The sequence below is a fragment of the Lepisosteus platostomus genome, chromosome 15 (assembly GCF_059453375.1).
Source record: "Lepisosteus platostomus isolate fLepPlt1 chromosome 15, fLepPlt1.hap1, whole genome shotgun sequence".
Lineage (NCBI taxonomy): Eukaryota > Metazoa > Chordata > Actinopteri > Semionotiformes > Lepisosteidae > Lepisosteus > Lepisosteus platostomus.
The window spans coordinates 26,902,074-26,916,257 of record NC_142625.1 but is presented as its reverse complement, the minus strand read 5'-3'; the positions used below and the strand labels follow the sequence as shown (position 1 = coordinate 26,916,257).

Here is a 14,184-nt window from a genome sequence, read left to right as displayed (position 1 = left end):
ATAATGAAAACAAAGGGTCCAGATACTATACACAGTGGTGGTTTTGCAGTGTTTTATTTACAAAAGCTGGAAAGATTCATTGTTCAACATTTTGGTCCTGTTATTGGAGTTACCACAGTTCAGACAATAAAACAGCCAATGTCAATCACCAGTTCTAAGTATCACGTTGCTAGTAAGACATTTTCAAAAAAAGTAAAAATACCTTACATTAATTAAACACATAGGAGAAAAACGCATGATAAAGGCTGAAGTATGTAAAACCCCCAAACAAAGAAAATTATAATAGAAATAAGAAATTGCACTCACATTAACAGTTTCAACACTATTTTTTGTTTAATGGAATAGAACCTCACAGTGTTTTTTTTCCCCAATTGTAGTCTGTCATGACCTACTGTAACCCTGCTTTTAACCTGCATAAAATACTCAACTGATAATTGCCAAAGCAGCGCATCGTCAGATACAGGTGAAACATTAGTATATGTTAAGGATTGTTACAAGCCAAATCCCATTCAGACTGTCTGAAAACCTTTAAGTTCTTGCATGAAACATTATTCTCATCCTTGCGTTAGTTCAACAAGAATGGGTGATCTTAATGGCTAACACAGAACTGGAAGTTCCTGCCCAATTGATTTTTTTTTAACCATGTCTCTGTCTGCTACACAAGGCAGTATAACTTTAGTGTTGTGTTTCATGAAATGGCCCAGAACCGCTCTGGTCTTTGCTCAGTGGCGTTTCAGGAGCTGGCTTCTGTAGATGTCCTGTTGCTGGTGTTGGGTGCTGTGAACAACAGGAAAGGAGTAAAATGCAGGCCCCCATCAGGCAGACAGGTCATTCTTTGAGGAGACATCCTCAGGCCTGTGGATGCTTTTCCTTCCTTTCTTATGTGAAACCACTGCACTTTCTTCAAACAGGAAAATCTACTGAACTTAATCATAATGTAGCACAGTCTGCAGACTGTTGAATATGCTTTTGAATACAAATACAGCAGATAATTCGGCATCTAACCCATCGTCATCGCACTTCTTTTCCTGAAAGAAGCTGGTTCATTTTGTTTTGTACGTATAAGTTGAGCTTTTGAATAAGTAAACAAAGAAAAAACCAGTATGGCACAATTTATTAAATAAAGCAAAAAAAGAGGATTTGTAGACTTGCTCACACAATGAGGTAAAGGAGGCATTTTGACAACTTAAAGTGCATATGCAGCAACAAGCAGGAGTTGGGAAAGGAGACTGAAATAGGGGAGATGGCGCTGTGCTCAACTCAGCTCAGAACCTACAAAGTCCAAGCTGAGTCAGTGATCGAGACGAGTCGTCTGCACCCTCCTCACTGATGCCAAGCAGGTTTCAAAGTCAGGAACGGGACTACCACAGGCTTTCTAGAAGTTGTTGATTGTCTGCACGGTACAGGAGTAACAACACAACGAGAGCTATGAATAACTAAACAGACACAGGTTCAGCCTCCCAAGAAATGGTCACAAACAGAACAGCGCATGTGTATGTATTGATTCTGACTGATGTTGCAGGAACCATAGAACCCAGAATATAGAAAGTACAGATAAAAATATGTATACTGTATCATCTTTTTACTTAGTTTCTTTTAATTAAAGGTTAAATTTCAGGTTTGTTAAAGTGAGCTGCAAAGACCAGAAAAGGAAAAGTCGATCGCTTGTGCTCAAGTCTCCAGTCTTTCTAGCACAGCGATTACACTGATGGGATAACATTCAAAGCATATACTGTACCTAAAAAGGAAATTACTGTACAAGATCACCTCTTGGCCCAGGGATAAACACATTGATGCTGGACACTGAATGTAATCAAGGGAAAAGTATAGTGTATTAACAATTGTGTATTTGTCCTTTTGCAGTTGTAAGAGGGCTTTAGCCTTCCAGTAGAGCAGCTGACTGCAGCGCTCAGGTTTGTCAGCCTTGAGTGTTTCTTCAGCTGAGTAACTCTGTTCTTCTTGGCAGCTCGTGTGCTGTCCCCTGTCCTTCCGCAGTCCGACTGCGAAGCCCAGTTCTTCATTCTGCAAACACAGCTGCCCAAAAGGGTGAACTCCTAGAAAGAACTCAGGGTCTCCAGAGCAACTTCGTAGCAGAACTTGTACTGCTCCTGTAATATAAAAAAACAAGCAAGACAAACTTCATGACATGTACTAACAGATTTTCATTTTCAAAACTAGCAGCAAATCACATTTTAAAAGTGGGTTATTAATATAGCTGATAAGGACTCATTTGAAAGCATTTTGTGTGCTGATATCCCATATTTGGTGGGTGGCAGCACTAGAGTAATGTCTGGGTTAGATCCTGCACTAGCTGTAGATTTGCTGACGGGTGAGGAGATAATTGCATGATCTCTGTGCTCATTAGAACATCCTCTACTTGCACACACAACTAACAGGCACAAGCCTTATGAGCTGGATGGTGGAGAAAATGAGCACATCGCAGGACATCTCACTCAGATTGCATTATTACAGTGTAGCAAGAAACAAAATGCAAGATTAATGATGCAGAAACTGAAGTTATTTTTAGTGGTTTTGTGAGGAACAGAGCAATATAAGGTTCACTGACAAGTAAATAAATATAATGCTTGAATCATGTTTATTGTTTGGGGGATTAAAAAATACTGCATAGCTGTAAAGCCAATTGCTCATGTGGATTATTGCTGTTTATTTTAAATACAGTTGCGTGTAACTTTCTCTATACTGTGTGAGCAACAAGATCACTGGAGCGGCTAAGCTTTTGAACAGATGAGATATGGTTTTAATTTGACTGAATTAGATTGAATTAAAAACTGATAAGACTTGATTTACATTCATTTAAGCTCCTACATAGACCCAGTTAGATGTTGCTCTTCCTCCCTTGGGCCTAAACTACCTCACCCTTAATATCCGCATGTTCACCTCACCTCTAAAGCATTGTCTCATGTGGGGCTGGATGTAGGGGATTGCGATTTACCCTGCAGGCATAACGCTACCAGGGCAGCCAATCAGACAGGGGGCGTGTGCATGTGGGAGTGGCACTTACCATGGTCTCCACCATGTTGGCCTTGTTGTTCCGCAGGGTCTTGACAGTGTGGAACACGTCCACGATGTTCTGCTGCTGGATCATCTCGCTGATACTGCAGATGGCACAGAAAGTCCCACTGCGGCCGCCACCCGTCCTGCACACAGAGGGAGGGACCAGGCACACGTTACCTTACAGCAGACAGTGTTGCTCTTCAGCGTTGAGAAAGCTTTTTAAGCTACTACACATTTCGACTCTTAAAAATGAACAACACTGCCACAGTGCATTAAGACTCTTGTGAAGTAAGTATAATTTCACCTGATAACTGTGTACAAAAAGCAGACGATAGAGTACACCCAAAGGCCACAAGGACAGGCCTCTCTTTCCCAGGGTGCATAAATAAAACCATTAATGATGTTGACCTTTTAGGATTTAAACTAATAAAGAGAGAATTAACAGTATAAATTCTTTGACACTCTGGCACACTGAGAACACAATCAACAGGTGTCAGATCTGATTAAAACACCAAAAAGGAGTAATCCTGCTTCAAGCATTAAACTTTTTGGTCAGACAGAACAGATTAGAAAACATGCACTATGCTTCAATGGAGTATGCATTTTAGTTTTGGGGAAATTAAAATGTTTAGTTAATCTACACTTGCACAGGACTGCTCTCTTATGCACAGTTCAACACCCTCCTGCTCAGCACTTGTCCTTAGATATTTCATCAAGTCTGATGGTACGTTTTACATTTAATTAAGCAATTAAGGACCTTTTGGAATAAGATCCAAAAGTAAAACAGGTCCCCAGAGTGAGGTTGAGAATCAATCTCATCCCACATGGCTGTGCAGACTGCAGACAATAAAGCTTTAATGATCTTAGGCACATAACAGCAGAGCCTAATCGAGTGCTAATTGAAAAAAACAAGAAAGAAAATCTACTCCAGGATATAATGCACATGGTGCCCAAAAACCACGAGTTTGCTTTCAAATCACTTCTGATGCTGCTATTCATAAACCCTTAAACTCTAATTGTAAATTGTTTGCTGCTGAACCCTAAAAAAAAATCATTATTCTCCACTACTACTGCCACGCCCCCTGCTTTCTGCCACAGCCCTCCCCAAGTTCAGTCACCCCTACTCTGTTTCTGGCACACTCCACTATTCCTTCAGTTGGTTTTGCATTTACTCTCCTGTTCCTAGATCATCATTACACTCATAAACTGTCTCAGACACGAACTAACTTAAAATGCAGTACAAAAGCCCCTAGAACAGTGACTTCTAAGCCAAGTGGAGTAGAGAAATCATTTTAACTCCTGACTGCATTCATATTCTGCAGTAAAAAAAAGCTTCATTTTCTCTTTAGAGGTAAAAAAATGTTCTGGTTTCTTATTGATTTTATTTCATCTTTTTTTCCTCCCTTGATTCATAGTGTCTCCTTACTAAACTGGTTACTTAGGAATGCCTTCATCGGTAGACTGACCAAGATAGTCTTTCTCCTGGCACTGGAGTTCTGCAGATACGCAATATGTAAATAAAATCTATCGGCTTTGCACTTTGGAAACCACTACAATATTAAAATGCATCCTTTCTGGAGAACTCTGCTGTTGTAAATCTTCAATGCTAGGGAGCAGAGTATCAGGGCCAGGAGCTGAGGTAACCAATCTGACAATTGATATCTTAAGCACCGTTGGTGTTGTACAGTATTTCCCTAGGATGCTCATTTATGTGTATTATATTACAGAACAGTCTGTATTTTTGTGTTAGTTGGCACACTAGAGAGAGAGAGAGAGCCAGAGTACGCTGCTATGCTTCGTGTGTGTCAAAATGCGGAGTTCTGCTTTTTGACAAAAAAATGCATGAAAACAAAAGACAGACCAGCAGAGTCTGAGGTAAACGGGAAAGCGATTGGATTGGAGTCACTTGTGCACAGGAAGTTTTGTTTTGCATTTTGTGCATATAATTGCACTAAGCACTAATCAGCCATGTATTATTACTGGGGCTGTTTCTTGAAATCAGATTACACTGTGCATTTTGCAGCAATGGTCTTTCTCATTTTAAGCTTCATTTATTTTAGCTGAATGCGTTCTGTGCAATTCCAGAAAGGAAAAGGCATTGCGTTGCAGAGCTGGCGACTTGTAACATCAGTCTTCGTTTTCTGAGCATTAATGAGAAGTAATGACAGAACGCTTTATCAGTGATAATCCTACAGCAGGTGAGAACGGATATTTTTTTTAAATGCAACTCAAAGAAAAATAAGAGTTTGCTGCTTGCACTTAAACTAGCCCTTCAAGGACAATATTATGAGAACTGGCTAAGTAACTCTGCTTGTCTGCACTTAGTTGAATCTGTGCTCCGCCACGGTGCTGGGGACTTGTTGCCCAGCCTCTCTGCCTGAGCTGCACCGAGAAGGCGGCGAAGGAGCTCACAGGCAGTGCACCACGGTCCGCCCGTCCCCTCCGTCGTACTGCTCCTGCCACTTGGCGAGGCGCCGGACCAGCTGCAGGATGGAGCGCTTGGACAGCGGCGTGTCGCGGTAAGCCGGCCAGCCGATGAACTGGAAGTGCTGCACCAAGCGGTAGCCGTCCTGGGGCTGCGGACACCAACACAGACCCGCACGGCTTTCGTCAACGACGGGAAACAGGCTCCAGTGTGCCGAGTGCCGTCTCGTCACAATGCCCCACGGAACACACTTACGCCTCCGAGATCAAATACTTGCCAAATAGGAACAACAAGTTTTTTTTTCCTATTGAGAAGCATGGGAAAGTATCTGTTCACTTTGCTCTATCTGAAATGGACAGCAGCCCTTTACAACACCCCCAGTGTGCTAGCGCCTCTCATCACCCATCTCAGTAAACACAGGAGCTCAATGCTGTGTGTGCTTGCTCTGTATCAAATGGAGTGAAGTCCCCCTGTTGCAGTGCCCCTTCCAGAATGCCAGCCCCACTCATCACGGCTTGCGTTAAGTGCTTTAATTAGATGGTAGTGTGGCGGATGCACATGCTGGACGAGGAAGGCTGAAGTGCATGGCCTGACCCCTGCAGCAGCATGAAGCACAGCCCACTAACCTGACTGCACAGCGTTAACACCCCTCCATAAGCAGGCAGGAAAGCGACTGTTATGACACTTCCCTGGAATAACCTTTAAAAGCAATTTAGTCCTCGAGGCTAAAGGACGACACAATGACAGCCCTCAGAATCAATACAGAACTTTTTTTTTCCCCATTTTAAAAGGCAATCATTTTGAAAGTAGTCTGAAATGAGTTCTGTATCTTCTTTTTAAACTTCATGCGTTTATTTTAAATTAATGACTTTTTATTTTTACTGTCCTTTTTTTCCTCCCCTAGCAATGGTAAACACGGCTTATTGTGATGCCCTCTGAGCTGGTGTTCACTAGGAAATAAAAGAATAACACAAGGTTACAAATGAGGAGGCAAGTGGACTTGCTCATTTTGTTGCTAGTAATTGATCGACATTTTACATCTAGACATTTTTCTTAACCCACACGTTCAAGCCTGGGCAGTTTGTTCCCTACTCCTACAACCCTTTGTGCAAAGATGCATTTGGGGTTTTCAGGCCAGTTCATTTGGACTCTGGAGACGTGAGTGCAGAGACATGGAGCCATAAAGCTGTTCTCAAACCGCAATATCTCGACAGAGCAGTGGGTCACTTTCTCTTGATGTTCTGGGGTGTCATTTACATTCTGAAAGCCTTTGTCTGGTAGACAACTGTCTGATTGCATTTTTTTTCTTTTCAGCAGAACTAAGTGGTAGGCTTTTGCAAATGCAGTAAAAACAAAACGAACAAAGCTCCGTGTTTTACATTACAATGCTGTTGCTGAAACTGAAATGAAAATGAAAAAAATCTTTCATAGGTCTTGAATAAAAAAACCCACATGAGACAATCTAAACAAGCAACCTTTCAAGTTCATCTTCTGATAATGATTTTTTTTTCCTAGAGCATTCTTAGTACAACAACAAAGGAAAGCTGTTGTTTTTTTTTTTCAGCCAGCCATGGTGCAGCGTGACACATTTAAGCATCACTTAAGAACCCAGCAGACACATACCCAGTTTGGCTTTCTAGCAGAGATCTTAGATCTTATCGGGGTTTTCCTTAAATAAGCAGGACTAGGACTAGAGACAGAGATATAGGGGTTAAACGCCAGAGGCAGCAGAAGATGGCTGGTGTTTTACATGGGCCTGTTTCATGCACTCATCACGACACTGATGGACCGATTTCATGGTACATTGGTGAGCCCACAGCATTTAACTCCCCTCCAGAGCACCTCCCCAGCGCGGTGGGGGGAAATCTGGCTTGTCAACACCAGTTAGGGAGAGAGGCTGGAGACAGCTGTGTAGGCAAGATACTTTCTGAGGTCCTCCACACTTTTAAAAGGTTTAGCACAAGGCCCTGAGCACAAACACTCATCACTGTTTTTTTTCCACTTGCTCTGTCCATTTCACTCAGCATTTCCCAGCTGGGAATGCCTGCACCGTTTAATGACCCTACCTGGTCTGGTTTTTGCCAGACCTGGACTCTGCTGTAGGAAATAGCTCTGTTCCAGGTCAGCATACAGCTGTAAAATCTGTGCTATAGACATTCATCATTTTCACACACTCTTCTCTGTTCCAGCCAGAGACAGAGCTGGCTTCTGCACAGATAAAGGGGGCCAGAACCAGGTACTGCTCTTCTAATAATCTAACCAACACCAGATCATTTCTTTTGCATAGTAAACTGCTTTATGAACGTGCTCAGAAGATTCCTCTGTCCTACATTTTTTAAATGAGGAAGGGTTTAATATACTGTGTAATATACAGAGCAACTTAAAGCCGTTCCGCATGCTTACTGGAGGGAGAGGTCTCCCAGGCCCAGTTTACAACAGGAGTGTTCTCGTGCGTGCGTGCGTGCGTGGGGTTGGGATGCACGAGTAATTGACTGGATGTGTTGTGTGTCCCAGCTACCCAGGCACTCGGAAAGCAGCAGGGATCTGCAGTTACTTACCCGGGCCATGTTGCAGATCCTGAAGATCCTGTTGATGACGTCGTCGTCGATGTCCGCAGAGATGAACTCGACCTGGACAGGGCCGTAGCAGCAGGAGCTCTTCTCTGGCCAGTACTGCATGCACAGCTGTAGAGAGCCAAACATGGCAGCGCCGTTGTCAGGGCAACCTGACCACGCACACCTGCGTCCACACTGCTGCTCGACCTTGGTCCACAAACCCAGAGAGGCGCGGCGCTGTGTCAGCACAGGATACGCAGTGCTTACCAACTGTAACTTCTGATCCAATTTTTTAATTTGTTTTAATCCAATGGAATATAATTGCAATCATTTATTTTGGAAAACGTTAACTTTAATTCCACGGTTGGTGCAAAAATAAAATGGAGAAACAGTTTCGGCCGTAGAGCCTTCCTCGGTGAAGAAGGCTCCGCAGCTGGAACGATGTTTCTCCTTGTGAGCCAACACAGCTCCCCACGCGAACATAATTTATTTTGGCAGCAAATAAACCTCCAGTATCGCAAGTCTGAAAAACAAAACAATTGTGATTCTAAATGAAAAATAACAAAATGGACTTAATTGAGAGCCGTTACTGAAAATCACGGAAAAGTACTCTTTAGGGTAAAATCCTGGATGTGATTTTTTTTTTTTAAGCAAATCATGTTCAACAACCTCAAATGAAAAGAGCATTGTACTGATGTGAATTAGGCTTTTGTAATTTGGCAGCTATTTCAGGGCTTTCGTAGGCTTGTTTGATCTAAAACTGCAGACAAAGAGAGGAGCAATAATTCTAATCCGCCGGGGACATGGAATGAAGGAGATGTAAAAGTAGATAATCCCAAGGAAGACGCAGGCTGTGAGCCCCCCCCCAGCTCAGGCTGAAGTGAAGCCCACCCCCTGGCTGCTCTGTGGGCCGCACCTGCGCAGCATCCATCTCGTTGAGCATCACGATGGAGGAGCAGTTGTAGTCGAACACCAGCCTCCAGAAATCGGCCACCGTGTTGGGCAGGGGGTGCTGGGTGACAATGAAGGCTGCGGGCTGTTTGTGACTCTGGGAACGAAGGAGAGAGCAGTTCACCGCCCTGCGTGTTACAGTACAAGCAACATAAAACGACACGTGAAATACACTCCTCTACGGAAAAACGGGACAGGCACCAAAACTGGTGGAGAAGTGCCCTTGTGTTTTATCAGATAGACAGACAATTCAGATGTAGCCCAGTAGCTGCAGGATGTTCATGAGGGTTGACGTGTTTTTTTTTTTATACATTATGTACTGTATATTGCTTATGTGTGCGCGTGCACGTAATTTTCAAAATAAAAAAAACTTCCCTGCAATGTCTCCACCCGCTCCGCTGTCGGAGAAAAGTGCATGAATCTACCCCTCCCCAAGCGCCAGTCTGATCAGGCAGACACTTTGACACTTTGACACAGGTGGGCCTTGTGCTGTATATTTAACTGCACCGGTTCACCAGGGGTCTCCAGAGCTGTGTTCTGGTTCTCACGTCAAAGAGCTGGAACAGCGAGGCAAGCTTACTGCAGACGCACGTCTGTACAACGAGACCCGCAGCAGAGCGGCCTCTGCGACAGGCTGCTCAACCGCCCTGTCGAAACTGCTCCCGGCTCACGTCAAGGTCTGCGTGATGCAGACCGGAGGACTCATGAGCCCTGCGGGGTCTGGCGCCCGCGACCCGACCCGATCCTTACGTCCATGAGCGCGGCGTTGATGTAGTTGCTGGACTCCCCGTCGACGGAGATGAGGAAGGGCAGGCAGCGGTCCAGGGGCAGGACGTCCAGGCTGCGGTTCTTGTCGTGGTTGCGGGGCAGCAGCCCCACGCTGCAGTCCTCGGGGCGCACGCGCGGGGTCACGATGTTCAGGGTCTGCGGGCAGCAGGGGAGGGAAGGCCATGCTACATCACTGAAAGGATTCACCCCCCCCCCACCCTCCCAGGTCAGTTAGAACAACATTTGTCATCCATTCACTCTCGCGGTCATTTTCTTGCCAGATCAAATGGAGGTTTTGGTGACTCAGAGGGGGCGACGCCCTCTCCCTCTGCAGTTAGAATGCGAGAGGAATTACAGCAGACAGAGATCAACCAGCTTCCTGGTTTGATCCAGGGAATGCTGCAGTAATTTGTGAACGGCAGAGTGGACCCAGGGAAGCAGGACCAGCAGGTCCGCTGCTCAGCAGAGCTTCTCCTACCTGGAACTCATCCTTGATTTGACTGGAGTTGGTCTGGGGGTCCAGCCTGCTGATGTTGTAGTATATGGCTCTGAACTCACAGACGGGGATAGCAGTGTTTCCACACAGACAGGCCTCCAGAATGGCATCGTGGACAAATACATACTGTTCCTGCAAAAACCAAAGCACAGCCACTCTGTAGCCACATAATATGATTGGAGGGTTTCATCTAGCTGTTTACTTGCTGCGTTTTTGAAACGGGGCTGGGCAGCTGGGTCCAGATCTCCAACAGCACAGATGCACTGTTGCATAAAATCAATTCTGCAGATTCCTGAATTACACAATTATTGAACCCTTTTAATATCACCCATAAGTGCATGGATGTAACACGTCTATGTCCTGCAATAAACACTCCACAAGGAGCCATCTGCCCTGCCCTGTGAGGAACTTCCCTTATTTCACCCCTTCTGTACAGCTTCACAGAATTCACAGAATGTGACGATAAATTCAATTATTGTCAGGCAGGTTTTCATCACGTCCTTTAGTGAAATATTACCATTTAGTTGCAATATATATATAATTACATATATATATATTATTAATTATATATAATAAACCTTCACTAAACTCCTTCAAATCCAGACTCAAAACCTTCTTCTTCAGAAAAGCCTTTACTTAACTGGTTCCATTCTTCACCCCTCTGCTCTTCTTAATACCATCTTCCACGGTCTCCTCTATTGTTATTGTTGTATTGTTGTAATTATAATTGTGTCCTGTCTTGTGAAATTTTCTTATTTATTGTTGTAGTCTTCTTATTTATTGTTATTGTCATCCTGTAAAGCACTTTGAGAAGCCACCTTTAAAGGCGCTATATAAAATAAAGTTTATTATTATTATTATTATTATTATTATTATTATTATAATTACATTAAACACAAAATGACCTGTGATAAGGCTTCCATCTCTGCATAGAAATAACTTGATGTTTTAGATGACAGCCCAGACTGTGGCTTAAACAGAGGCTAAAGGCAGAAAACAGCTATCACAAAATGCATTCTATAATGCAGGTAACTGGCGTGATATAATCTCAAAAGCTGGCCATCATGCTGAAATAGATTTTCACATATTTCTCCTAACAATGCCGTAGGCTTAAGGTTTTGAATGTTAATTGCAGCTCTTTGATCCGCAGTGAATTAAACCCCATCTAGCACTGACCTCCCCTATCCATTACCTTCACTGTGCTCTTCTGTATTTTAAAAGCCTTTTAAAGGATTAATTGCTTTTGGTTGTTTTGCAAAGGATTATTTTTGTAACTGTGCATCTGCCCGAGACACAGTGCCCTATAACTCAACAACCTCAATGCAGAGTACAGCGCTGCCTCTGTTTTGAGATCTCTTTTCCTGTGTAGTGCAGATCAGGGTCACACTCTGACGCATACTTGTATTGTGATTTTGAATGCAAAATCTTACCTCCTTTTCATGCAGACATGTATACACATTATTTCCAACCCTTTAGGAATTAAACACTGTTACAAGCTCATTTACCAATGTCACCTCTTAAATCTTTTCACTACTTGAGGAGCCGTTATATCTGCATGGCAGTGTGAGGTTGCAGCAACCATCACTAGAGCGTCTGTCTTTCTGGCAGATTCACTGTTGCTGTGTCACTCCCAGGCACAGGAGGGTAAAATAGTTTCCCACAGGCACGAGAGCACCCCAAAGAAAACATGCTTATAAATGCCACTGTAATTTAACTACCCAGCCCTTGCTCTTAATTTGGGCTGAGCAGGCACGCGTGTGTGTTGCTGACTGCTGTGAACTGTCACGCTGTGTGAATTTCATTGCTGAGCCGCGGACAGAACGGAGGGCAGCCGAGAGGCGCTAACAAGGAGCTCCGTCTGACACACTGCCGGAGCTGTGAGGCTCCAGAAAGGCAGGAGACTGTGTGTTATTGGCTCTCACCAATTGTGGTGGTGAAATTCTGGTTTAAATATCCTGAAAGAATGTTTATTTAGATTTCATTCCATTCATACCTCTAGTTCATGCAACAGAACCAGAAGTAATAACAGTATAATAAAGAATAACAAAATAGTAGCAAAAAATATATATTTTCTCTTTTCTGCTTTTCAAACTTAAAATGCACAACAGCTGCGCTCCTCTGATGCAGTCTGTCTTACCCTCGAGGAACCTTCAGGTTCTGAATGACCAGCAGCTCAGGTTTCCTTGTGCGCGAGAGCTGTGTGTGGGACAGCCCACGCCCAGCTCACCCACCTCGGTCTGGACCATGTTGACCCTCTGCGACCTCAGCTCGCGGATGCAGTTGAAAATGTCCACCACCCCTTCGTTCTCGGCCATGTCTAGCATAATGTCAACTGCGATGAAGCAGCCTGTCCTGCCGGCTCCGGCGCTGGGAACAGAATATCTGGGAGTCAGGAATGACCGAGAGGAATCCGCCAGTCACGAGTCAGTGGCTCACAGCAAGCTGCGTGCTTGCGGTCTGACTCGGGGACTGTGTGTTATTGCCCCTCGAAATGTCAGAAACGTCAGGGCGTAGGACGAAGCTCAGAGGTGCGAGATGAGAAATGAAGAACAGCATCTCCACCCACATTCACCAAGTCCACAGTGTTCCAGATACCTCTGCTTTAATTTATGAATACTTGTATAGACCCCTCTTAACAGAGGGAGAACATCTGTGAAATAATACTGTCCTATTAAAGAGTAAAGATCAGAGACCTACAGTATGTAATCAGTCTTTGACTTGAGGGTTTACGAACTCAGATATTTCGTCTGAATGGAAGAAAAGGAACAACTGTCTGCAGCTCTAATTTGCTTTTGAAAACCCCTCCGCCTTACTCCCCCCATCCACCCAAAACAAAAAGTTTTGATTTTGATTAAAACTGACATCTAATCGCCTTTTCCTGCAATTCGTCTCCCATCTCCAGCGCAGCTGGACCCTTCCGCAGGGCTCTCCAGCCTGGCCCCCCGCCCCCCTGCCCCCCCCTACCTGCAGTGCGCCACGATGGGGCCGGCGCCAGGCGGGTTGAGGAACTTGACCTGCCGCACGAAGCCCAGCAGGCCGGTGGCGTAGCAGGGCACTCCGTGGTCCGGCCAGCTGGTGAAGTGGAACTGGCGGATCTCTCGGATTTCATGGTGCCCCTTCTGGAAAGGGAGGGGAAAATGTGGTCGTGAAGAAGGGACAGTCGGCACGATCCAGCAGGATTCACCTGCTTATCGCCCAGGAAAAACGCGCTCGACTTAACCCTGACAGCTCATACAGCAAGGAAGGGTTTTGATTTCCTGTTCAATACTGAAATTGTTAGAATATTTTATCAATATCGGAAGTCAGTAATACACATCATAAAGGTTTCAACAGAGTGGAAAACATCCCTCCATTTTCAAACAGGTGCAATGACATATCTGTTTTCTTTATTATACTGCCTGAAAGCGGCATACGGACTCTCTGTGTGTAAACTACCTTTTGAGCACGTCAGGAATAAGACTGTAAAGCAGCCGCTTGGAGAAGTGCCACCATTAACTGAGAGCTTCTCCCAGTGCTACCAGCCACTTCACTCTCTCACAGTAACTCCTTAATTGCAATTTGGGGTTCTGAAATGTAATCCCTCCTGTCTCTGCTGATATGCCAAGGAACTGTAAAATAATTTCCTACAGATTTATGGTTTTGTGTGGATGACAGTACAGTAACTGAGAGCTGTATGATTGAGTAAAGTGCTTGTTCAGCTGGAGAAGTATTTCTGCTTATCTTTTGGAACAAATTCACTACAGATGAAATGCAACATCCCTCTAGCTGTAAATCCTTGTACCTGAGCACTCTTTAATATTACTTTTGGGTCCATGTTTTATTTTTCAATGTATGGATATGTCCACACAGCACACTCCAGAGGTTACGACTCCCCAATTCCTCAGTTTCGAATGGTATAACCGAGTCGATCTGTTGTGCTGTATAATGGGGGTTTCAGATTTAATTAGACCTCATGCAGCTGCTGTGCAATGAGG

General features: G+C 44.3%; 1 protein-coding gene and 1 long non-coding RNA gene across 18 annotated transcripts in view; one reads left to right on the top strand and one right to left on the bottom strand.

Annotated features, from left to right (window-relative positions):
- LOC148648423 (uncharacterized) overlaps positions 1–9,340 on the top strand; it is a 164,836-nt gene extending 155,496 nt beyond the window's left edge. For 3 of the 5 annotated variants that reach the window (XR_015926740.1, XR_015926738.1, XR_015926741.1), the window contains 2 exons: positions 3,059–5,534; positions 7,955–9,340. This is a non-coding gene — a long non-coding RNA (uncharacterized LOC148648423). The other 2 variants (XR_015926739.1, XR_015926742.1) reach the window with 2 other exon arrangements.
- The window catches only part of ptprt (protein tyrosine phosphatase receptor type T), a 190,992-nt gene continuing 176,846 nt past the window's right edge, over positions 39–14,184 (bottom strand). For all 13 annotated transcript variants that reach the window (XM_088607904.1, XM_088607905.1, XM_088607908.1 and 10 more), the window contains 9 exons: positions 13,175–13,329; positions 12,442–12,577; positions 10,193–10,342; positions 9,697–9,870; positions 8,912–9,043; positions 7,999–8,124; positions 5,428–5,591; positions 3,023–3,158; positions 39–2,108 (listed from right to left, as the gene is read on the bottom strand). In XM_088607904.1, coding sequence (XP_088464030.1) covers positions 2,055–2,108; positions 3,023–3,158; positions 5,428–5,591; positions 7,999–8,124; positions 8,912–9,043; positions 9,697–9,870; positions 10,193–10,342; positions 12,442–12,577; positions 13,175–13,329 — 1,227 coding nt within the window. In that variant the 3' untranslated portion in view covers positions 39–2,054. The remainder of the gene's footprint in view (positions 2,109–3,022; positions 3,159–5,427; positions 5,592–7,998; positions 8,125–8,911; positions 9,044–9,696; positions 9,871–10,192; positions 10,343–12,441; positions 12,578–13,174; positions 13,330–14,184) is intronic.